Here is a 24,156-nt window from a genome sequence, read left to right on the forward strand (position 1 = left end):
TAGTGGTAACATAACAGTGTGAAAACACAGAGCTTATATAGGCAAACATTAGCAAGTTAACGACACAGTTAATGCAATCACACCGTAATGAGTACAGGCAATGAGTTATGAAGGGAAAGCAAAGGAGTCGGGACGATGCCCTCTGGTGGAGATCATGGGTTCTCCATCTTATGGATGTAACAACCCAGGAGGGGAAAAAAGTACATTTATATAATGTACTTAAAGTGCTCTGTTTATGCACACTCATTTTGTACTTAATATACTAAATATACAATTTTTTTTTTTTTTCTAATATACTAAAAAGTATTTCTTAAAATAATATTAAGGACATCTAAGCGCACTTAACTGTGCTATTTTGAGACATCATTAAATATATATGAAATAAAATGTACTTTTAATATACTATCTCTGTATTTAAAAATATATATTTAGTTACCTTTTTAAATGCAAAGTATATTAAAAGCTCATTTTAGTTCATATTTCATGCTGTCTCAAAATATCAGTTGAGTACATTTAGATGTCCTTAACCCTTTCGCACGTAAGTTTTAAATATTCTGGCTGACCCCCCAGCGTGAGTTTTTTGAAGCGACCGTTATTTAGAACTTATCGCTTTATGGTTTCCATGGTGACGCGTCATTGCTTGTTATGTGACACACCGCAGCACTGTATATGAATCATAATCTGCTTTCATTTAATTTCTTCTTTTGTTATTCAAAATATTCACAACTTTGTTGACTATAGCATGAAATATCTAATATTCCGATTGACAAATATGTGCAAGTGGATGTGTATTGCAGTTTAAACACCTTTATAACTGTGACCGGGCGATATCCAAAGATCGCACTTGATTCCCACTACGCCACCGGGGTTTTTGTATATACCCACGGAAATAATTTAATATGGCAACAAATTCGTTACCAATAGGTGGGTGGGTGAGTAGAGACACAGGCAAAGGATTACACAGATAAGGCAGCTTTATTAAAGTGTACAAAAGTTAAAAACTGTCGCATCATCTCACAAGGGTTCCATAATAGCAGGTCACTAAAGAAGCAAAAACGACTTTACAAAAACTACTATACATAAAATTATGGAAGGCCGTTTCAGCATAAAAACGTTCCAGCGTTACTCGTCGTAATTATATTTTTACTAGTAACAATTAAATTAAAGAGCTCTCTAATTCAGTTTTTACTAGTAACAATTACAATTAGAGAGCTCTATAATTCATTTTTTACTAGTAACAATTATGATTGTAGAGCTCTCTAATTGAATTATAGAGCTCTGCAATTGTATTCTTACTAGTAACAACTGAATTGTAGAGCTCTATAATTCAGTTTTTACTAGTAACAATTCCAATTAGAGAGCTCTGCAATTCATTTATTACTAGTAAGAATTCAGTTGCAGAGCTCTGTAATTCAATTGTTACTAGTAATAATCCAATTGCAGAGCTCTACAATTCCACTAGAGAGCTCTCTAATTCAATTGTTACTAGTAAAAACTGAATTATAGAGCTCTCTAATTGTAATTGTTACTAGTAAAAACTGAATTAGAGAGCTCTTTAATTCAATTCTTACTAGTAACAATTCTAATTACAGAGCTCTATAATTGTATTATTACTAGTAAAAACTCCTATTCATGAGATGCAAAACAGATTGCAGATTTCCCGCCTACAAAAGTGAGTTTCAAAATAAAAGCCCTGTAGCGTGGTTCTAAAGTATCCTGAAAAATTTTACAGACTTAGGTAACATATTAATCATGTTCACATTAAAGCAAAATTAAGATGATGCCTGAGATGAAAGCCTAGCTATATTTAGTCGTTATATTCATTCACCTTTGTATATTGGTAAAGCTAAGAGCCAAGAACACTCCATATCACTGGACATAATATAGGGTGAAATGCCCTAAGCCACCCAAAGTGTTTTGACAAACTTGATATTAAGGAGTATAAATTAATTTTAAATATTTACAGTGTTTAGTATTGTTATGCAATAATAGAATGATTATCGCGGATATCTAATACAAAATAAACACCTCTATTGAATTGATTATCAAATTGTGTTAATAATAGGCGATTTGGCGCTGGGGTATGTTATTTTTGAAATTATGTTGTTGTTGAGTGCTCGCTCGTTGTTATCAGAGGCGCGTGCAACAGGGTTCACAGCGCTCGTGCACACGGATTAGCACTTCAATCTATCGCTTTTGCGGAGACTCTCTATTCCATACGTTGAAATCACAAAAACAAAATACATATAAACGTGTCACTGCTCTTGATATACAATCACTGATGCAAATCTTTGGTTTTAATGAGAAAAAAAAAAAAAATTCACTTGGTTGGATTAGAACCGGGAACCTCTTGCATCCTAATCGGAAAAACTGCCACTAGTCCATCAGGACATTCAATTATCAAAGGCGGATCGTCGTATTTATTAACTAATGTACATATTCTCGAGACTAACGATATTGTATTATAGCAGATGTGGGAAAACTATCATATTTGAACACATTTATAATTTTAATATCATATCATTATTATTGTAATAATAATACAACATTACCCCCCCCCCCCACCCATACACATTCTTGTCCCACCCACTTTGTAAAACAAAGTTACGCCACTGACCCCAGTTGAATATGCATAAGGCACGATTAGCATAATGATATGTCTCCGAATACAGAGCTCTGTAATGCAATTGTTACTAGTAAGAATTGCTATTGTGGAGCTCTGTAATTCAATTTGTACTAGTAAGATTGCAATTACTGAGCTCTCTAATTCTAATTGTTACTAGTAAGAACTGAATTATAGAGCTCTGTAACTTAATTCTTACTAGTAACAATTCAATTAGAGAGCTCTGTAATTCAATTATAGAGCTCTCTAATTCAATTGTTACTAGTAACAATTGAAATAGAGAGCTCTATAATTTAATTATTACTAGTAAGAATTGCAATTAGAGAGCTCTACAATTGAATTCTTACTAGTAACAATTTGATTATAGAGCTCTCTAATTGAATTACAGAGCTCTCTAATTCAATTGTTACTAGTAACAATTATGATTAGAGAGCTCTGTAATTCAATTGTTACTAGTAACAATTACGATTAGAGAGCTCTCTAATTCAATTGTTACTAGTAACAATTGAATTAGAGAGCTCTGTAATTGAATTATAGAGCTCTGCAATTACACATATCTTTAATGTGTATTTTTACTAGTAATAAATCAATTGAAGAGCTCTGTAATTCAATTGTTACTAGTAAGAATTCAGTTAGAGAGCTCTATAATTGTAATTGTTACTAGTAAGAATTCAATTAGAGAGCTCTATAATTGTAATTGTTACTAGTAAGAATTAAATTAGAGAGCTCTATAATTGTAATTGTTACTAGTAAGAATTCAATTAGAGAGCTCTATAATCCCAATTGTTACTAGTAACAATTGAATTAGAGAGCTCTATAATTGTAATTGTTACTAGTAAGAATTCAATTAGAGAGCTCTATAATCCCAATTGTTACTAGTAACAATTGAATTACAGAGCTCTATAATTAAAAATGAATGGAAGTCAATGGAGACATATGACTAGTAATAAATGAATTGTAGAGCTCTCTAATTGGAATTGTTACTAGTAACAATTGAATTAGAGAGCTCTATAATCATAATTGTTACTAGTAAAAATTGAATTATAGAGCTCTGTAATTGTAATTGTTACTAGTAAAAATTTAATTGTAGAGCTCTATAATTGTTATTGTGACTAGTAAAAACCGAATTAGAGAGCTCTACAATTATAATTGTTACTAGTAAAAATTGAATTATAGAGCTCTGTAATTGTAATTTTTACTAGTACAAATTAAATTATAGAGCTCTTTAATTTAATTGTTACTAGTAAAAATATAATTACGACGAGTAACGCTGGAACGTTTTTATGCTGAAACGGCCTTCCATATAAAATAGAGAAGCGTAAAGGAAGGAGATGGTCTGCCGCAACCCCTTAATTGTCACACCACACTTAATAAACCATAAACCACATCACTCGAACCTATGAAGCACGGCACTCAATGTGGACACCATTAAATGAGCAGCCAAACTCCTCCCCTTCTGCAAAAAAAACAAAAAACAAAAAACAAACAAAACAAAACAAAACAAAAAAAAAAACACTTTGTAACAGAATAACTAAAATTTAAACTGACAAAGAAAATATTACATTCAGTGTGTTTACAATTCAAAACAAATACAAAAGAAACAAAAAAGGAAACACAAACCAAACCACAATCACCCGCACACTCGAGGCACAAAACGGCCAAAAAAAATGGCCTCGCTTGACACATGTGCACTCAATCCACGGCGAGCGATAAACATAAACACACACAAACACACACACACACACACACACACACACACACACACACACACACACACACACACACACACGACAGGATTGAAACCCAGGCAAGGCAGCAGTGCGTTATATCACTAGACGTGCATTCCGTCGCATAATTCAGCGATGAAACCCTTGGGCATTTAAATCAACCTGCCGAACAGAAATAGCAGAGTTACTAATAAAATCATAAAAACAACAAGCAACCTTCTGTCGTACATACCAGGAGATGTTCACCGCGCAGTACTATGCGTGTTGCTGATCATAGCGTGCAGCTGTTCATCTACAAACTACACAGAGACACGGTAAATAAATATTTCCCTGAAGAATCCTCCATAAAACAAAAACGTACGAACCTGAAACTGGGGGCAGCTTATACGCGCAGCAGCATGGAGCAGGGACGGCACACCAAACATCCTTCCATTCATAAATGGCGGACTCCCGTAAAGGGGCGGTACGGATGACAACGCATCCTAGGTAACCAATGTCCTCCCATTTTATACCATAACACTCCGGTCCTGATAGGTTAACCGTTTACCTGACATCAACCAATAAACAACCAAGGGTATACTTCACACTGCTACATAACGATCATGTTAGTTGAGCCATATGCGCGATGGGCGCCGCCATGTTAGTTTGCGCTGCACGGAGAATCGGATCTGTTGGATTTACAACCCATGCATTTATCCACTTCTCCCGAAATACATGAAAGTAAGTGAGTCGGTGAACTGGGGAAGAATAGAGTAAGCTTTAAAGTTACTTTCACAATGTGTATCTGATATGAATAAAACGTGTCGTCTAATTATAATGGAAAGGGTTGTTATTTCCGCTTCTATAGACATCATTGTGTATTTTACAAACTCTAAATATATTGTTTTGTTAGTACTCGTGTGTATTTAAATGTCTGAAATCTACAATAAACATTATTTGGTTGAAAACACTGCATATATGTAATGTATGAAAAGAGCTGCGCGCGTCCGTCTCTGGTTTAGCGCCAGCCAAAGCGCGCACGCACATTTGAATTTGGCAGTTGATCACGCAATGCACTGAACGTTCTAATCACACCGGTGTGATCGTACGCTCCTGGGGCCAGACAAGACTGATCACACCGGTGTGATCGTACGTGTTAAAGGGTTAAGATCATCTTAAGAAGTACTAAAGCAGAATTTTTAGTATATTAAGTACGAAAATAGTGTGTGGATTATATTTAATTTATTTAACTTTAATTATATTATTAAAATGTACTTTTTTCACACGGGTACCACAGTCAGTATAGGACATACTGAAACTCTCAGGGACCTCCCCGCTCCTGAAAGGTCGTTCACAATGCGATAAAGCATGCGGGAGTCACCGCAGTTCGTCATTTTCTCTGCCTCACATCCATTGCCGAGTATCCATAGTTACTTGTCATGGTGACATGAGCATTTCACCTGTTAGCAGGGACGGACTGGGACTAAAAAACGGCCCTGGACTTTGACTAGGCCCGGCCCAAAGCAATCGGCGTGCGGAAACTCGACAACAACAACAATAACGCCTGGCATGAGTGTCACAAGACTTTAATTGTGGCTCATGATACTATACCATCCAAATTATAGCAATAGCACTGATGTTGACTAGATGTTGTGTTAAAAGCATATTAGATTAACTTGAATACTCTTATGGCAGGGGTCTCAAACTCAAATTGTCAGGGGGCCGTTTCTGTGATTGACACCTCATAGGAGGGCCATATTATCCTTCAAGTGCAAGAAAGCGCAACATTTCAGAAAATTTACTTTCCTTTGCATTATTTCTCATTTAGCCTACTTCAAATTTCATTAGGCCTACTAAAATATTTTTTATACCTATACTATAAATATCTTATTTACCATACTAAATGTAATCAGCAGTGTCTCTCTCATTGTTACAGAGTGTAATATAATTATATAATACTATTACTAATATAATACTATTAATTGAAATAGTCTGGTGCGACTTCTCACATCCAACAAGATATATGGAATAAAAAATCAGTAATTTAGGAACAAAACCAGCAACACTTGTGGCGTGGAGGGGTCAGAAATAAACAAAAAAACTGGAGCTATATATCAACTTTATTTTGCCAAAAAAATAAAAATCTCTCATTGTTACATACATTATTAGTTTTTAACATCTAGTGGAGGTATTTTCCCTTACTTTATGTTAGCTTAAATAACATTAAAATCTTGCACTGAACAACACTGTACTGAACAAATACAATCCCTGAATACATTTGTACACTCTTCTTTTTCTTGACAGACACCTGCAGCGCTTGTGCTCACACAGCTAGGCCACATTTGTCCAAGATGCCGTTTGAGCATCGGTAACGTTTAATGGCTGCATCGGACGCGTTTCGGTGGTTTAAATCGGCGCTCATGACTTAAAGTCGAGTGCTTTTACTGTCATTTAGGCAAGCGCGCTCATAATAGAAGCGATTGAGAGCGCGGCTCATGGTTGCATAGCAACGACAGACGCCACTGGAGCGAAAGCGCATTGGAAAGGAGAATGCGGCGCGATATGTGAATGCCCCATAGAACGGCGACTTTTTCTTTGCATATCAGACAGGTAGCAACTAGAGAATAATAATAATAATAATAATAATTTAGCGGGCCGGATTATGTTTTATTTTTTAGATCAGTTGCGGGCCGGGTAGAAGGGGTGGGCGGGCCGGCAGTTTGAGACCACTGATCTAACGTATTTGCTGCTTACTTGGCGGCCACGGCCAGTGCAGCTGGCATCCAACTTAAAGGTGCATTGCTGCCACCTACAGTACTGGAGTGTGAAACAGATTAGTGGGGGGAAAAACAGATGATGACTGCGTGCGTGGCGGGTGGTGGGCCGGCCCGCCGGCCGTCCTGGAGTACCGGCCGTTCTGTGATTCTCCAGATCACACAGATGGCCAGTCCGCCCCTGCCTGTTAGTCCATGGCTGTGTATTCAAGGGTGGCACATTCACTTTGAGCTGCATTGGAAGCCTGGTCTTGGAGCTGCTAGATTTTTTTCCCCCTCTTATCGATGAGTTGCCAAAAAAAAAAAAAAAAAAAAAAAAAAAAACTCGGATCCATCTCTCGCGACGGGTAGCACGGTGGCGATTAATTCACTCAGACTTAGAACTGCAGATTTAATTACGTTTTCTGTACTCTGGCCACATCAAGGTAATGGTTAGACCCGACTTTCACACCTTGAAAGCAGTGGCGTAGCCAGAATTTTATTTTTTGGGGGGGGGCATCTAAAAATGAGGGGGCCGCTATATTATATATAATAATTTCTAAAAGAAATGCAAAATCAATCGGTAGTTATTCATAGAATAACGAGACACAAACCTTTACATTCAATCGCGTTTGGTCCCATTTATTTTTGATCACAGTGCATACTACATATACAAACTTTTACTCTCAAAGTGCGCACATTTGTAGAAACACACGTTTACCTCAGATTTCATTAGATAGAATTTAAAGAACATGTACGCTGGGTTTCATAATTACCGAGGTCATAAAATATAGTTTCCTAGGGGCAGTCCCGGCGCCATGGGCGGGCATTGGGGGGCCTGGCCCGCCCTGTGAGTCACTAGTGCCCGCCCTGGACGAATCAACTCCAAGTCCCACCAACCACCAGTCCTTGCTTTTTTTTATCAATAGGCTACTATTATCAAAAGTTATCGTTTTGTATATACATAACTCCTGGATAAAAATAAAAATGTGTTTGGTCTGATTTAAAAAAAAAAAATTTAAACGGATTTGATTGGTTTGTCGATAGTGAGCGCGGAGGTTGTGTGCTAAGCATAGCGCTGCCGCTTAACGTTAGCTGTCATTTTTTAAACAACTATGCTGGGATCTCGTGTGACAGTGACTGAGGATATACAGCTTCTTATTCAGTTATTACTTATTCATATTCAGTTTCTTTGATCAAAGACCACCAAAGTTGGCAGGAGAGATCAGCGAGGCAATGCTAGGCGAAAGCCGAGTGTTGCTGTGAGACTGACGCGCTTCTGCTGTTATCTTTGTTTGAACTATTTTCGCTGCTAAAACAGAACAAAAACAGTCAATATTGCGTCTAAAATGTAAGTAAATTCATATTACTTATTTATAGAACTGCCATATGAATCAGTGTCACATTTTCAGTCGTGATGGTATTATTCGGCACTCTTGGTCGTGTGATGTTGCTTAACTGTATCATGTCATAAATATAAAAACTCCACATTTTGAATTTTTACTGCAGTATTCAGCCGCGGCTCGTCTGTATGGGCAGGTGGGGCAGAGCCCAACAAAATATCATCCAAACATAGACCTCTATATACACTGAATTAATAATAAATTATAAACGTGTTCAGCATTCTGCAACAAATATTTTTCAGATTTTCTAGTCATAAAGTGAGCAGAATATATTAAAATGTAGCGCAAGGATTCGGCAGGCATGAATCATGATAAGCGGGGCAGCCGGTCTCAGAGCCCTCCCAGCTCTACAGCGCCACACAAATTTCTGCAGCACCCTCTCGTAGAGAGCAGATTTCTGGCTGCCCCGCTTATTTCCATGTGACGTTACCTCACGTAAACCTCGCTCGAGACCAAGACGACATCAGTCCGCTTCACATTTGTCTGTATCTGGTAAGTAACTAGATGGCATGTCTGTTCTTCCTATGTGGAGTAGCATATTAAATGAATGAGAGTATAAACCTTAATTTAAACGTGCTCATGTGAATATCTTTTATATATAATTTAGTAGTTCTGTTGTGTTTGTTTTATGTTTTTTTCTGAGAATAGACAATTCCTACATACCTTGTAACATCCTAAAACACCATTCGGACACAATAAATGCTACATTGAGGCAATTCAGATTTTATGCGTTTGTTTGTACTAAAGTCTGTCAAACATCATTAGAGCGCCACCCTCGGGCTGAATAACGCAAGGACATTCGAATTCTGCCAAAGTGTGTCTGATGTGTTCAGCGATTAGGATATAAAGCTTACAAAATGTTTATCATAAACTAGCGCTAAGACCCAGAATCTGCCCTACCTAAATTTATGGCCAGGAGACGCTACTGGCAGGATGTTAACTGAGTTTCTTTGTTTCTGCTGCGCTCATTTGTTTCGATTTCTCCTCGAGAGGCAGCGCGAGCGCATCAACAGCGCAACGTTTTGTTAGCGTCAGTACAATACATCAGCCTATATATTATTATGCACTATCGATAATATGCTCTATCGATAATGTAGATATTATTATGCACTAAGCCACTTAGACTAAATGAATGCAGAAGCATTATCGCGTTTTGGTGATTCCCTAGTCATTTTTTTGTTATTGGCGTTTTAATCAGGCCAGGTAATTAAAATTCTCTTTCACTAGCCCCTTTAAAAAATCAACTTGTCCCGGGCAATGTCGAGCCCTGCGACGTGTGTTTAGTTCTTCCTCGTTTTTTTTTTCTTCTTTTTTTCCCCCCATTTAATTCATAATTAATGTTACTATGCAGTGAGTTTGATCTCATTTGTGCCCCCCTGAAAAAAATGTAATGCCCGTCCGTGAATTTGTGTCTGGCGCCGGGTCTGCCTAGGGGGGTACGGGGGCATGCTCCCCCGAGAAAATTTAGATTTCCCTGGTGTACATATGTGCATTTTTAAGACGTTAAGACCAACAAATTGGTTAACAATAGCTTTAAAACCACGTCAACAAATACATGCATGCATGCACAGTTTTGAGGCAGCTTCAATCGCATGTTTGGCAATTTCATTTTCAAACGACGGTCATTGCTCGTAGTTTCTATTGCGCTTTATTTTAGCTATAATAAAGTAATTATGCAGCGCGCGCCGGCGCATTTGCGCATGCAATTCTTGAGTGCGCGCCACGAGCACAGTATAATGACTGATTGGACAGTCGTGTTATTTTTTCTGAGTTTTACCGTCAAGCCTGACAACATTTCATCTGTTCACTGTTGTTCAACTGAAGCTCCCTCGTCATCACCTGCACCTTTTCCGCGCTCGTTTGACTTTTGTCTGGCGCTGAGGCGAAGTCGGAATGCGTGTCTGAAAAGTGTCCCGTTTGTTGTATATAAACGCAGCGTTTTACTTGGCAATGTTTTTAAAAAACGATTTTTATTTTATTTTATATGCTCTGTTGGTGGTTTGTGGAGTAGCATCACTCGGGAGGGATATATTTTTTTATCCCCACCAGGGATAAAAATAATTCAGCAGAGGCAGGGATACATAGACCAGACCATAAACCATTTTGATTACACTCATGCTAATATTGTACTATTTGATGATCAGTAGTGGTTCGCTAAATATAACAATTCAATAAGCATTTAGGCTACAATAAGCACTTAACTTTTAATATATAACTTTAAAAATATATATTAAATAGATAATAAAAATATCTAGATAGCTGGCTGACTAAAGTAGGCTAAGTTTGAAAATGATATCATTTGTACATGGAGTTATTATATAAAAAGATACTTAATTTCTTTACAATTTCTAGGTGTTGTTTTAACAGTCAGTTATGTAAGTTTGATGGTTAATAGCTTCTAGCAACATTAAATCCAGGAGAGAAGACAATTCTAAAGAAAAAGCATGTTTGATTTACATATAACAAAGTTTGAGCGCGCACAGCCGAGCACGCAATATCTGAGCAAGAGCAAATTCGCCACGGAAACTGCCTCAAATTAACTATAATGACGAGAAGAAAGCTGTGTGCGCTGCAGTCAGAGGTTCTTGATTCTCTAACGATTTTTTATTGGTTAAAACGAATGTAGAGTTAGAAGCCCGAGCACCCACCGGATTTCACTGCATTGAGATGCGCGTCCTGGTAACGGGAAGCCTCGGGTGCCGCTGTCACTCACCGCATAATAACGAACTCTCACGCGCAAAGATAATAACAGCAGAATACGCGCAACACGTGAAATAATCAAACCAATAAGTCTAAAAACAGCTGTTGCATTTTACCGTGCAGCATATGCATCAGTGTAACAAATCAACATAAAAAATAAAAAATCGCTCAGAAATCTGGGGGGGCCTGCATAATAATGAGGGTCTGCCTAGGCCCCCTCAGGCCCCCCCCCCGTGGCTACGCCACTGCTTGAAAGACACAAACGGAATGATGTCCACCATCACTGGCTGATACAAACGTGGTCAATTTGATTTTTTTCAGTCTTTCCATCAGGTGATCGCCAGGTTTTCTTATGGATCCGTTGGTGTTGGAAAAGCGTGTAACATCAAGAAAACTGGACATTTTAACGTTCCCATAACCAAAAGTGAATGTTTGGAAAACATTCGTAGAACAAACATTTGTTAGCTGGGCAGTCTTCGTCTCTGAAGAAACTTATCTACTCAGGAGTTCCAGGTGTCAAAAGAAAAGACTTTATTGTTGCCAGCTGCTCATCTAGCAGTCACATTCAAAACTCTCCTACAACTTGTTTACAACTTTACTTAACCAGTGAGCATTCATTGGGTTCATCATTGAAATAATCTTTAATACTGTATATGATTTACAATGTCATCACTCTTAATACATGAATCTTCTTATTAAAAACACTTCACAAAATACACTATAAATATTGTTGAAAAGATACAATAAATTCAAAGACCAAGACACTGTAAAAGTGAGCACAGTGTACTATTATGTGAGACCCCTCATATGAACATCTCCAGAGCTTTTTTCAGAGAATTCATAATTAAGACTAAGAGGAATCATATTTATCCATGTCAGTGCATAATATCTTGTGGATTCAATCCAAACCAAGAGTCATTTTCACTCCATTAGTCAGATATCATACATACAGCAGAAACTGATTAAACTCAAAACCCCTGATAAACAAGACCGGGATCTGAACGACACCAGTCACTCATGTAGGAGAGACTTCTCTTTGAGTCAGAACAACAAAGACTGAATATCTGACAAACAGATCTACATAACAAATGATCTAATGTTGTGAGACTCCGAATCTGAACAGGAGTTCATGGACCACTGAGAAAATCAGAATCATGTTGATTCATGGAAAGGGAAGAAAGAGCTTGATTATGAGAAATTAGATAAGGGTCTTCAGTCTGGACTCAGAGAGCGTGTAATGTACAAAAGGGCAAAATAATTTTTGTTTTTTGGTCGTGAATCTTATTTGTTCAATGGGGATTTTGCAGAATATGTTGAGTTACATTTGACAAAATTCAGACTATGTAAGATGGCTAGTTACATATAAATTTAAAATTATTCACTGGCAGGATCAGATGATGTTTCTGTGATTTTCTGTTGTTACATTTTAACTGGTAAAATCCTTAGGCAGTTAATTTCATCAAGATTACAGAAGAAAGGAAAGAGTGTGTCAGTGAAGGTGGTTGTGAATGTGTGTAGATGTGTGTTAGTTACAGGATCAGAGAATGACACCGTTCCTCTGTAATAGTCCAGATCAACTCTCACACAATCAAGCTTCTGTTTAACACGAAAACCAGACCCAAGCAATCTGTATGGGTCATACCGCACACTCCAGACATCAGAGTTAAAGAAATCACGTCCCTTCCTCTGGTTTGTTGCTGTAGTTACTCCAAGACTCCAGTCTAAACTCTTTTTAACCTCCACATCCCAGCAGTGTGTTCCTGAGTTAAATCCCTCTGAACCCAAAACACAGTAATAATTGTTAAATCTCTCTGGATTATCAGGAAGTGACTGTTCGTCCCAGCTGTATCTCAGACTGGTCAGATCATCTGAGAGGACAAGAAATGGATTTGCAGTGTTTGGATCCAGGATCACAGGAGCTGATGAGACACAATCAACATCTGCTTTTATTCTGATGTTCATATAATGATCAAGAGTGAACCATACACAGATTATTATGAATTATGACACTCGTCCTGTTGATCAAACACATCAGATATCTTTAAATCTGTAATAAATAAATAAATAAATAAATAAATAAAAAACATGTGTCATTTAATCACACTTACTATATTGGACAATGTCATACATCTTCTTCCAGACTCTGAACTGCAGGTTGCCCAAGTAACGTGGCACATGAATCAAAGCTCCAGAAGCCATCTGTGGATCCGGCTGTGAGATCTGGACTCTGGAAGAACATTCAGGAGTCAGAACTGCAGTGGCTTTTGATCAGAACCAGAGAGACCAGAGACACCAGCAGATCACTCACCTTTCCTTTGAGACTGGAAACTTCTGCAGAACAAACACACCATTAATCATCAAGAACTCAATCAATCATCAATCAATCAATGATGTGAAATTAGACCTTCAGAAAGCAGACGTCATTGTCTTTCTTCATCTCCTCCATGTCTTTGATTGTGTGTGAAAGAGCTGAGATGTGTCTGTTCATCTCCTCCAGCTTCTTCTTCATCATCTTCTTCTTCTGCTCCTCTTCCTCCCTCAGTGCAGTGATTGTAGCTTCTTCTTCATCTCTGAGAAACTGATGAAGCTTCTCAAACTGCTGTTTAATCTGACGCTCTGTGTGCTCAGCTTGAGACTGAAATCAAATCACATTCACTTCAATCATCTCAAAGGCCCTGTTTAAACCTGGTATTAAGATGCATTTTGGTTGATCGGATCACAAGTAGACGATGGAGACATTCTCATTTATACCTGGTATTTTAATCCATTTGACTACTCCTGATTTCTTCGAGGAATGTACATTCTCTAAATGTATGGGCTTTTTCAGATCTTTCAGTCTAGTGGACGAAATGTGAAACGTGAAAGTAGATAACAGAAAACATACTGACAACTACAAGACCATTCAAAACATGCTGAGTGTGTGAGAGAAATCAGGAATGGTAAGAGAACATTGTGCTTGGTAAGTTTTTTGACTTCAAACCAAACTTGGGTCTTCAGTCTACAAAGTTTACATCCTGTCTCTCTAGCGCTCTTCTCATATTGTTTAGGCAGGTCAGTAGGTGGAGAGTAGGCAGTCTTTTGTGGCTTTTCTTTTGTGCATTTTCGACTACTCTGGAAGTGGTCAAAAGTGGACAAACTCAATAGACCCCATTTACACTTGTATTTAGCATCATCCATTTGTGATCTGATCAACAAAAACGCTTTTTAATACCAGATGTAAACAGGGCCAAAGAAGCAACTTATTCTGGAGCATTCGTCAAGAGCTCATGCTCTGGCATAACAACAACAACAAAATAGGACAATCTCACACACTGAAAATGTCAGAAAATCTCAGTAACAGCGTTCAGTTCGATCTGGAGTTGGATAATGAGAGCTAGAGCTAGAGCTAGAGAATATATGCGGCATGGAGATAGAACATGTACAATTTAGTTTAATTACGGTTATAACTTATGTTGTCATCTTGCTTTTATCCACTATTAGTACAAGCCTGTTGTAGTGGACTCCGTCCAAATGATGGCCAAAAATTTTGTTTCAATTTGACTTTAGCACTGTATTTAATCGGACTCCAATTTCAAATGATCCATCAACTGAAATTTTAGGTTTGTTTTTAACTGGGATATTTGATTATTTTGGGGAGAGGTTTAGATTTTGATGTTTTATTAAAAATGTTTGGTCAACATTATGGTGATCAATGTTTCATTTAGTTGGACAGTTTGACTCTTGCTTTTTATGTTAAGTTTATGGTCTTTGTAACAGTGTTTACACAAACAAATTTGTTACAATGGAGACCATAAACAAGAGCAATCAGGTGAAATGGTTTATACCATCAACAAGAAAACTCACTGTCTAGTCTCATCACTGACCAAACGTGATTATTCATTATTAAGTTATTTTCACAAGAGTACCTTCATACCACAGATCAGATATTTTTATGTTTTAAATACATTGTGGGGGAAAAAAATAGATACACCGACAGACATCAAGAATCAGCACATGAATATCAAAAAATGGTGACATATGTTGACAAAATTAAAGCAGTTGTAATTGGAAAAATTACAAATAGGCTAAATAAGAATATTATATTCACAAGTATTTACCTTGATTGTTCTTTCTTTTCTTCATCATACATCACATTTCATCTTAAATTGACACTGCTGACACCTTGAAAAATATATACATCTCTAATTTTACACTATAAATATTGAAATTATGTATATTCTTTCTTTAGATGATCATAGTTTCAAAAATGTAGTAATTTATAGGCTGTTTTTGACATTTGTGATGGGCACAATATAGGGTAGTTTCTGAAAGTGACACACACAGTGTTTTTTTATGACTCCAATAATGGGAAAGAACATTGAAAAGACAGAGGAAATGGAAATGTTCATTCATTATATAGCCTTGGCTTTGGTTACGTATATTTGGGCTTGGTTCAGTTGTTGAGGTCAGGCCACACCAGACACTTCCATCCAATCCAATTTCCTCTTCTCACTGTCTCCATCACCACCAGGATGCTCCATCCATCTAATGTCCTGCTCTACAAAGGGATCTTATTCTGAATAAGTTCCCTTTGTAGAGCAGGTTAACCCCCACTGATTGTGTTACAGTAGCTCCACAAAGCTTGTTGAAGCTACTATTGTATAAAACTCTTGACTCCAATCATGGACTGCAGCATGAAGCATGTCAGCATTTATGAGAAACATATGCTGTTTCTTGATGTCTGTGGGTGTATCTATTCCCCCCCCCCCACAATGTATTTAAAACATCAAAATTTCTGATCTGTGGTATGAAGGTACTCTTGTGAAAATAACTTAATAATGAATAATCACTTTTGGTCAGTGATGAGACTAGACAGTGAGTTTTCTTGTTGATGGTATAAACCATTTCACCTGATTGCTCTTGTTTATGGTCTCCATTGTAACAAATGTGTTTGTGTAAACACTGTTACAAAGACCATAAACTTAACATAAAAACCAAGAGTCAAACTGTCCAACTAAAGGAAACACTGATCACAATAATGATGACCAAACATCTTTAACAAAACATCCAAATCTAAACCTCTGATAATTCTCAAAAAGAACTGTAGACGAATGACAGAAATAAAGTCAGTCTGGATTGCAATAAGAAATATTTAATTGTTAATTTAAATGAAGTTCCAACTGTTGGTTCGGGAGGAGCCTAAACATTCGGTCCTGTCAATCATCATTAAGTGCGTACTATATAAGCTGCGTCATCCCATTAACAAATTATTCCGGAAACCCTCCACTTCTTACCTCCCTCCCACCCTCCTCTGCCCAGTTGGTTTAACTCAGAGCTCAAGCTGAGCTTCAGGTTTGAGCCTCCTCCACGGACAGCAAGCCAAGTTTGTTTTACTATTAACCATCAAGGCTGAATAGGCAAGCAAACTCATGAACACTGGGGAATTTATTTTGAGTGTGGGGGTTTTCTACTCTTTTGCCACTTTCCCTTAAATACCCAGAACAGAACAAAGAAGTCTTCAACTCTAAGTTGTAAAACACAGACAATGTTTGGGTTGAACAGAATGGTCAGTGATAAGAAAACAATCCTGCCAGAGACCTTGAGAGAGGCACACTCCCCCAACAGCAGAACAGAATTCTTCTCAGACTTTCTCATAATATAAGTGACTGCTGTGAAATTGAGACCATTTACCAATCACACTGAGACATTTAAAATTATACCAAACATAAAAGCAAAAGATTAACAAGATATATGTGGTATATAGACATTCTTAGTGAACCTTCTTTTTCTAGTGAACAATTCCGAGTTTATATCTCACAATTATGAGAATAAAAATAAAAAATATTCTGACTTTTTCTCAGAATTGTGATCTAAACTCACAATTACAAGAATGTTGAATGTTATAGGTTTAAATGTTACTTATGTAAAATGTTATAGGTTTAAACCTTTCATTCTGTAACTGTAGGGCTAATGCATTATGTCCTCTAAGAACAGTATGTGTGAATATTATGTAGATCTATGTAGACGAGATTCTGAAGTGTGCATATGATCAATGATTTACTATCTTATAAGGCCACAGGAGAGGATTTGTGAATGGCAGTGAAGCGACACTGCTGACTCTAGGTGGTCACATGATAATGACGTCATGGTGGATATAGTACATCCAGATTACATTGGTGTGTGGTGGTGTTTTAAAACGAGGAGGCAAAGTCCTCATTTATGTCCCTGTTACTTAACTTTACATAAAAAGAGAGACCAAATACAATTCGACTTTGTTATTTTTACAACTATGTAATGTTCTATTTATTAAAACCAAGTATAAATTTCATCAAGTTAGGGTTTTTACTCATTTTTACATGTATTCCAAAATAATAACTAAAGGCAGTTTAAACTATTATTTATATTATTATTAACTAACATTCAGATTTTCTTTTAATAATTTTCCTTTTTAATTAAGACATTTGCAGAATGAAATGAGAGGTAGGCAGAAGCAAAAAGGGCAAAGAAAAAGCAAAGAAAAGCTAAACTATCAAAGACCCAGTCCGTTTTATACCATAAGCATAGGAAAATTTGCATCCCACTCAAACGTATGTTTTGGTCTAATAAGAAAAGGTCAGACAGATTTATCCATTATGTCATAGTTGGTGTAGGTGGTTAGGTCAGAGTGACTGGTCAAATAGATGAAAATAGATACAAAAGGTGTTGTTTTGACACTCTTAAGGGAATTTTGCAGATCTTGCATTATCACAGCTCTGAAGAAGTGGAAACAGTCATATTTTCATACAAAGGTACATCAAGTTCAAATGAGCAAAACATCTTCGCTTCTGCAGTACTTGGCAGGCGTCCAGTATCTAACCACAAACGTGTCAACATGACCTGTCACATTGGAGCACTTTGAAGAACAACTGAATATAGCAAGCATACTCTTAAAGATAAAAGAAGAATAACCATAAAGGAGTACAATAAAGAGTAAATACTTGAAAATATGATGAGGATTCATATATGAAATCGGGGTACATAAATATATGAAATCAAAGATAATGTTGACAAATCATAAGCCATAAATGATAAAATGATTAACATGAAATATGAATATGAATATTGACCATTTTGGATCCACCATTTAATATCGATTATTTTCTCGTTTTTTTGAGGACGCACTGCCTCCCTTGACTCATCGGTGGAAATGCCACTGATTAATACACACATTCATACTATATCGAACAAACTTTTAAGCAGTTGTGAAGTAATTACTTATTCAAAATAAGTACACAGCAAAATCTCCACATATGGTCCCTCTCTACATAGAGTTAAAATAAAACAGAAGCAGAGTTAAAGTTAAAGAGATAATATGCTGTTTGTGGAGTTGTTTAATCAGATCTTGAGAGTTTTAATGTCTTTTATCTTCAGTTGATTTAATAAGGCTGTGGCTGGAAGTCCTTTGTAGTTATTTTGTTTATTTTCAGTGATTATGCTCGTTAACAGCAGGTGTTCATCACTAATGCTCAATTATAACTTAATCACTTAATTATCTCATTATCTTTCACTCTGCTTCAGTGTTACTTTAACACTATACAGAGAGGGACCATATGTAATCTGAGCAGAGATGAATTAACTCTGGAGATTTTGCTGTGTACCTGCTCAAGAGAGTATGCGATTTCACACTGACAACACGGTGTGTGCACAACTGCAGTGATGCAACTGTGACATTTGTGCTTAAATGGTCTACTGAGTTGCACTGTAAAATACATAATTTTACTAAACTTTTACTCTTTATCTTATTAATATACATAATTTTACTAAAATTTTACTTATGTATATTATTATTTTACTAAATTTGTGAATGTCAAAAGTATCAATCCTCACCTTGATGTGTTGAACTGTTTTCCCAAACTCTCCTTTAATGTTTTTATTGTGTTTCAGTTTCTCTTGTAAGGACTTCAGTGCTGTATTGAGCTCCTCCTGCAATTATTACAATTATATTCTATAACATGTTCATATATTTAATACATAACATGAGATTAAGTGTTTATCATATGCAAATATCTTACCTTGTATGATGGAACAACTTCACCGATGGGTCTGAATGTGTGATTTTCGTGCTGTTGTGAATCTCTGCATACTAAACACACAGTCTGTTTGTCCTCCAGACAGAAAAGTTTGAGTTTCTCACTGTGTAAACTGCAGATCTCCTCAGATCCTGATGAACGCTTCTCATTTCTCTCCTTCAGGAACGACTCACACAAGTTTTTTAATGCAAGATTAAGTGGAGGCTTGTGTCTTGACACTCTCCTGCAGACAGGACAGTCCTGAGTTTCCCTGGTCCTCCAGAACTGTTGAAGACACTCTTTACAGAAACTGTGACTACATGACAGAAGAACGGGATCCTTGAAGATTTCATGACACACAGGACAAGAAAAATCATCTTCAGACAGTGAAGCCATTTTCACTGTTTGAGCTCCAGCAATATAAACGTTACTTTCACTTTCTGAATGTGGTTTCAGAAATGGAACTATGAAATAACTATGAGAATCACAAAGTTCTTCCGTTCAGAAAATAACTTTGCAAAAATCCTTCATGAACGAGTTTTTCTTGGTTCTCCACAGATCACTGATTCTTATTTGCTTTTGTCAAGACATAGCATGACCAAAAGAAAAAATAACAAGTTAGTGGGTGCCTCTCAATCAGCTCCTCCCTCTGAAAATCTCAAGGACCACCCTCAAAATTTTTCACAAAGTTACCGAATATGAAAAGAAAGTACATACAGGTCTGCAATATGAGAATATATATATATATATATATATATATATATATATATATATATATATATATATATATATATATATATTAAAGACACATCTCTTTAGCCAAGCATTCACATAATGCATCTCATACCAGATCAATTGCACATTACATTTACATTTACATTTATTCATTTGGCAGACTCTTTTATCCAAAGCGACTTACAAGTGTGTTAAAAACAAAAAATATCCATATTTAACAAGTTGTGAAGTAAAATTTAGCTTCCACCAGACCGCCTTCCGTATTCAAGTTACGAAGAAAGTGTAAACTGGTGTCGTGTCAGTTTCACATTTTCCGACTATCATGACTATCACATGACTATCTTTACTTAATGTTATGAACAGCAGGTACGCTAATTATTCTCCATTATTCTCCATTAGTCACCCCATCCCGAGGTGACTAGAGAGGACTTCAGCTTCAGTTTGGATCCAGCCTCTTAAGAAGACCTCAGATGACCAACACCTATGAAGAGACGGCACCAACTCCTGTGAGGACTTCAGAAGACACAATCATCTGGATCAACATGCACATTGCACAATTTCTATATATCCTAATTATTGTTATTATGTAATTCATTTTTCCAGGAGCTCATTGCTTCTATGTTCAGTTAAACTGCTAACAGTGATTGTAAATTGCCTAAATTATTACATTATTTGCTAACTGCATTCTTTAAATTGTAATGTTGACATGCATTCTCTGTAAAGCTGCTTTGAAATGATATGTATCGTGAAAAGTGCTATACAAATAAATGTGAATTGAATTGAATATATATATATATATATATATATATATATATATATTATTATTATTATTATTATTATTTTTAATTTTTTTTTATCCACTCTTAACATTATTAAAGATCCCCCCCTCATATAACATTACTATTATTATATCTGCTACGCTGCTGTAAGCTCATTGCAGGAAATAAGCTCTGCCCTAAAGAGAATGATGGAATTGCCAGCAGTTTGGGTTAAAAGATTACTTCACTTTCAAATTAAAATTAGCCCAAGCTTTACACACCCTCAAGCCATCCTAGGTGTATTTGACTTTCTTCTTTCTGATGAACACAATCAGAGAAATATTAATAAATATCCTGATGCATCCAAGCTTTATAATGGCAGTGAACGGGACCAATGAGTATAAGCTGAAGAAAGTGTTTTTATCCACATCCATCCATCATAAATGTACTCCACACAGCTCTGAGGGGTTAATAAAGGCCTTCTTAAGCTAATCAATGTGTTTGTGTTAAAAACAAAAAATATCCATATTTAACAAGTTGTGAAGTAAAATTTAGCTTCCACCAGACCGCCTTCCGTATTCAAGTTACGAAGAAAGTGTAAACTGGTGTCGTGTCAGTTTCACATTTTCCGTAAGTTAAATACAGAAGGCGTAGGATGTAGTGTAATCGTTTTGAACTGCAAGAGTTCTACACTTTCTTTGTACGTTGAATGCGTACGTCTGGGAAGCTAGATGTTTTACTTCATAACTTGTTAAATATGGATCTTTTTTACACAAACACATCACTTCAGAAGGCCTTTATTAACCCCCCGAAGCCGTGTGGACTATGTTTATGATGGATGCAGTTTCTTGGATACAGCTCATACTCGTGAACCCTGTTCACTGCTATTCTAAAGCTTGGATGCGTCAGGATATTTATTAATATTTCTTAGACTGTGTTTTTTTAGAAAAAAAAGTCTTATACACCTAGGATGGCTTGAGGGTGAGTAAAGCTTGGGGTAATTTTCATTTTAAAGTGAACTAATCCGTTAAGGACCTATCAGCCCATGGCAATCTGGTTTCATGACAGAATTTTGTAGTTCTGTCATGACAACTCTTGGAGGGTTTGGCATGGTAATGACTATGACAATGATAATATCTTTGGTCTTGGCAGAATATATCTGCTACACTGCTTCCGCTCTTGATAATAGCTGCCATTGATGACATATTTTATTTATCCTACAGAAAACAATTGTAGAATTAATTTGCTTACTTTAAAAGCCAGAAGTTTTTTGAGGCCTCATGGCCTATGTGACTGTGGGTCAAATGTACAAGGGTCGAATGTATCTGATAGTTAGCTTGGCCACTAAGCATATTTTGTTGGGGGTTTTCCACTAGACAACAGGTGGCTGTGAAATAAATAAGATTAAAGGTGTCACGTGAGTGTCTTCTTGCCTCTGGGGAATGTTGATTGCCTATGAGAAAGGGTTGACCAACAATTGGCAGAATTCCACAATTGGGGCGTAAGTCAAAAGAAGAAGATTAGTTGGCAGTCGGCCACCCCTACAAAGAGAACAAGATAGTTCACATGGTGAACATGTTGGGGAGTACTTAGGAGATTCCAGGAAGAGAAAGGGAGAAGAGCACATGTAAATGAGATAATAGGAAAGAACTGTAGGAGTGAATCTTACCAGAGAATTATGCCACTTTGATGTAAAATTACAGATAAGAAAAATGTATAAGAACTACGCTTTGGCCAGAGACAGATTCAGATGAACAGCTGGCATCTCACTTTGTTGCTTGACAATAAAGTTAACGCTTTTGAGACCTGGAACTTTGAGACCAGAACTGAAGAGACACTGAGACATCAAATTTTGCCACAACACCATTTGAATAAGAAACCATAACGAGTCTATAAAACACATCAAAACTTAATGAAATACAACAAGAGAAACCTCCTCAACATGCAGAGACAAGGAGATGCAATTCAAGAGAATTATGTGATTACAAGCAGATTGGGTCAAGGATCTATTAGCCAGCACCATCTACAGCAGTGGTCTCAAACTGCCAGCCCGCGGACCATTTACGGCCTAAATTACAGTAAAAGCACTTGATTTAAATCACCGAAACGCGTCCGATGCTACCAATAAACCTTACTTATGCTCAAACGGCATCTTGGACAAATGTGGCTCAGCTGTGTGAGTAGAAGCACTGTCAGGTGTCTGGAAAGAAATATAATAGTGTACAAATGTATTCAGGGATTGCATTTGTTCACTACAGTGTTGTTCAGTGCAAGATTTTTATGTTATTTAAGCTAAAATAAAGTAAGGGAAAATATTTGCACTAACTGTTAAAAGCTAATACTGAATGTAACAATGTAACACATTTTTTGTTAAGTAGTCTATGGCAAAAATATTTTAGTTTTGAAATTTGAAGTAAATGAGAAATAATGCAAAGGAAAGTAAATTTTCAGAAATTTTGCACTTTCTTGTGCTTGGTTAAAATGGCCCTCCTATGAGGAGTAAATCACAGCAACAGCCCCCCGCCAATTTGAGTTTGAGACCCTTGATCTGCAGTTTCATGACAGAACATTGTATTTAGGGTATGTTTACATGACAACAATTTATTAAAACCGAAAAAGTTTGTCCTTCGCTTTTTTCGCATCAAGATGAAAATGTTCACTCTAAAAACTGCTGGGACAAAACCAGGGATTGGGTTGTTTTCACCCAGCCATTTTTTTCAGCCAATTTTGGATTTTTTTTTTTTTTTTTGCCAACAATATAGTAATATAGTAAAAGGCATGTTTTTGCTCACCCCCAAATAGGGGCAAATTTGTGGGGTATTTTAAGCTGAAACTTGACCAGACCAGAGACTTATATTACATCATATGCAAGAGGGCATAATAGGTGCCTTTTAACCCAACCTGCTGGGTTTGTCCATATTTTACCCAGCTTGGGTTTTTTTTAACCCAGCATTTTTTAGAGTGTTGTCCTTAACTCTGTGTAAATGCTTTATTAAGTATGCCAGAACAGTAGTTGGCGATGTCACTTTGTGTTTTTGTTGTTTACACACAGATGAAAAACTTGCACTTTGAAATCCGTTTTCTAAAGTTTGCCTTTTCAGTCCCCCAAAATGCTAGATGGTGGATCTGGTGAAGAAGCTGTCAGCGATCAACATTTTGAGAATATGTTTGAGATCACAAATATGAGCCAGAGCTCAAACTGAATCCTTCCAAGTTCCAAAAGGTACCAAAATATGGTTTTATTATATTTAATTGTTTTTAAAATATCAGTAGCGTTTTATACTATTGCAGCAGTTAGAGAGACATTCATGTTCGATATAGATCCAGGTTGTTAAAGACCCGAATATGTAATAATGATTGCCAAAACATTCATGCATTTAAGCGTTAATAAATTGATTAACTTCTTGTTTATTGAACTGTTGCATAACACCAATATGAGTGTGAGTGTGTT

The 24,156-nt window shown here is 36.7% G+C and overlaps 1 protein-coding gene and 1 long non-coding RNA gene across 2 annotated transcripts; both read right to left on the bottom strand.

Moving 5' to 3' along the window:
• Nucleotides 1-4,092: 4,092 nt before the first annotated feature.
• LOC125270340 lies at nt 4,093-4,930 on the bottom strand. Its single transcript, XR_007185328.1, has 3 exons — nt 4,716-4,930; nt 4,583-4,649; nt 4,093-4,512 (listed from the first exon to the last, which is right to left on the bottom strand). It is a non-coding gene; the product is annotated as an uncharacterized LOC125270340 (long non-coding RNA).
• A 6,743-nt stretch (nt 4,931-11,673) lies between these two features.
• Nucleotides 11,674-19,804, bottom strand: LOC125270333 (zinc-binding protein A33-like). The gene is made up of 6 exons (XM_048193802.1): nt 19,216-19,804; nt 19,031-19,126; nt 13,590-13,820; nt 13,494-13,516; nt 13,294-13,412; nt 11,674-13,104 (listed from the first exon to the last, which is right to left on the bottom strand). Exons 1-6 carry the CDS (start codon nt 19,606-19,608, stop codon nt 12,605-12,607), a joined length of 1,362 nt encoding a protein of 453 aa, XP_048049759.1. The 5' UTR covers nt 19,609-19,804; the 3' UTR covers nt 11,674-12,604.
• Nucleotides 19,805-24,156: the final 4,352 nt, after the last annotated feature.

Source organism: Megalobrama amblycephala, linkage group LG1, assembly GCF_018812025.1.
Source record: "Megalobrama amblycephala isolate DHTTF-2021 linkage group LG1, ASM1881202v1, whole genome shotgun sequence".
NCBI classification, from domain to species: Eukaryota; Metazoa; Chordata; class Actinopteri; order Cypriniformes; family Xenocyprididae; genus Megalobrama; species Megalobrama amblycephala.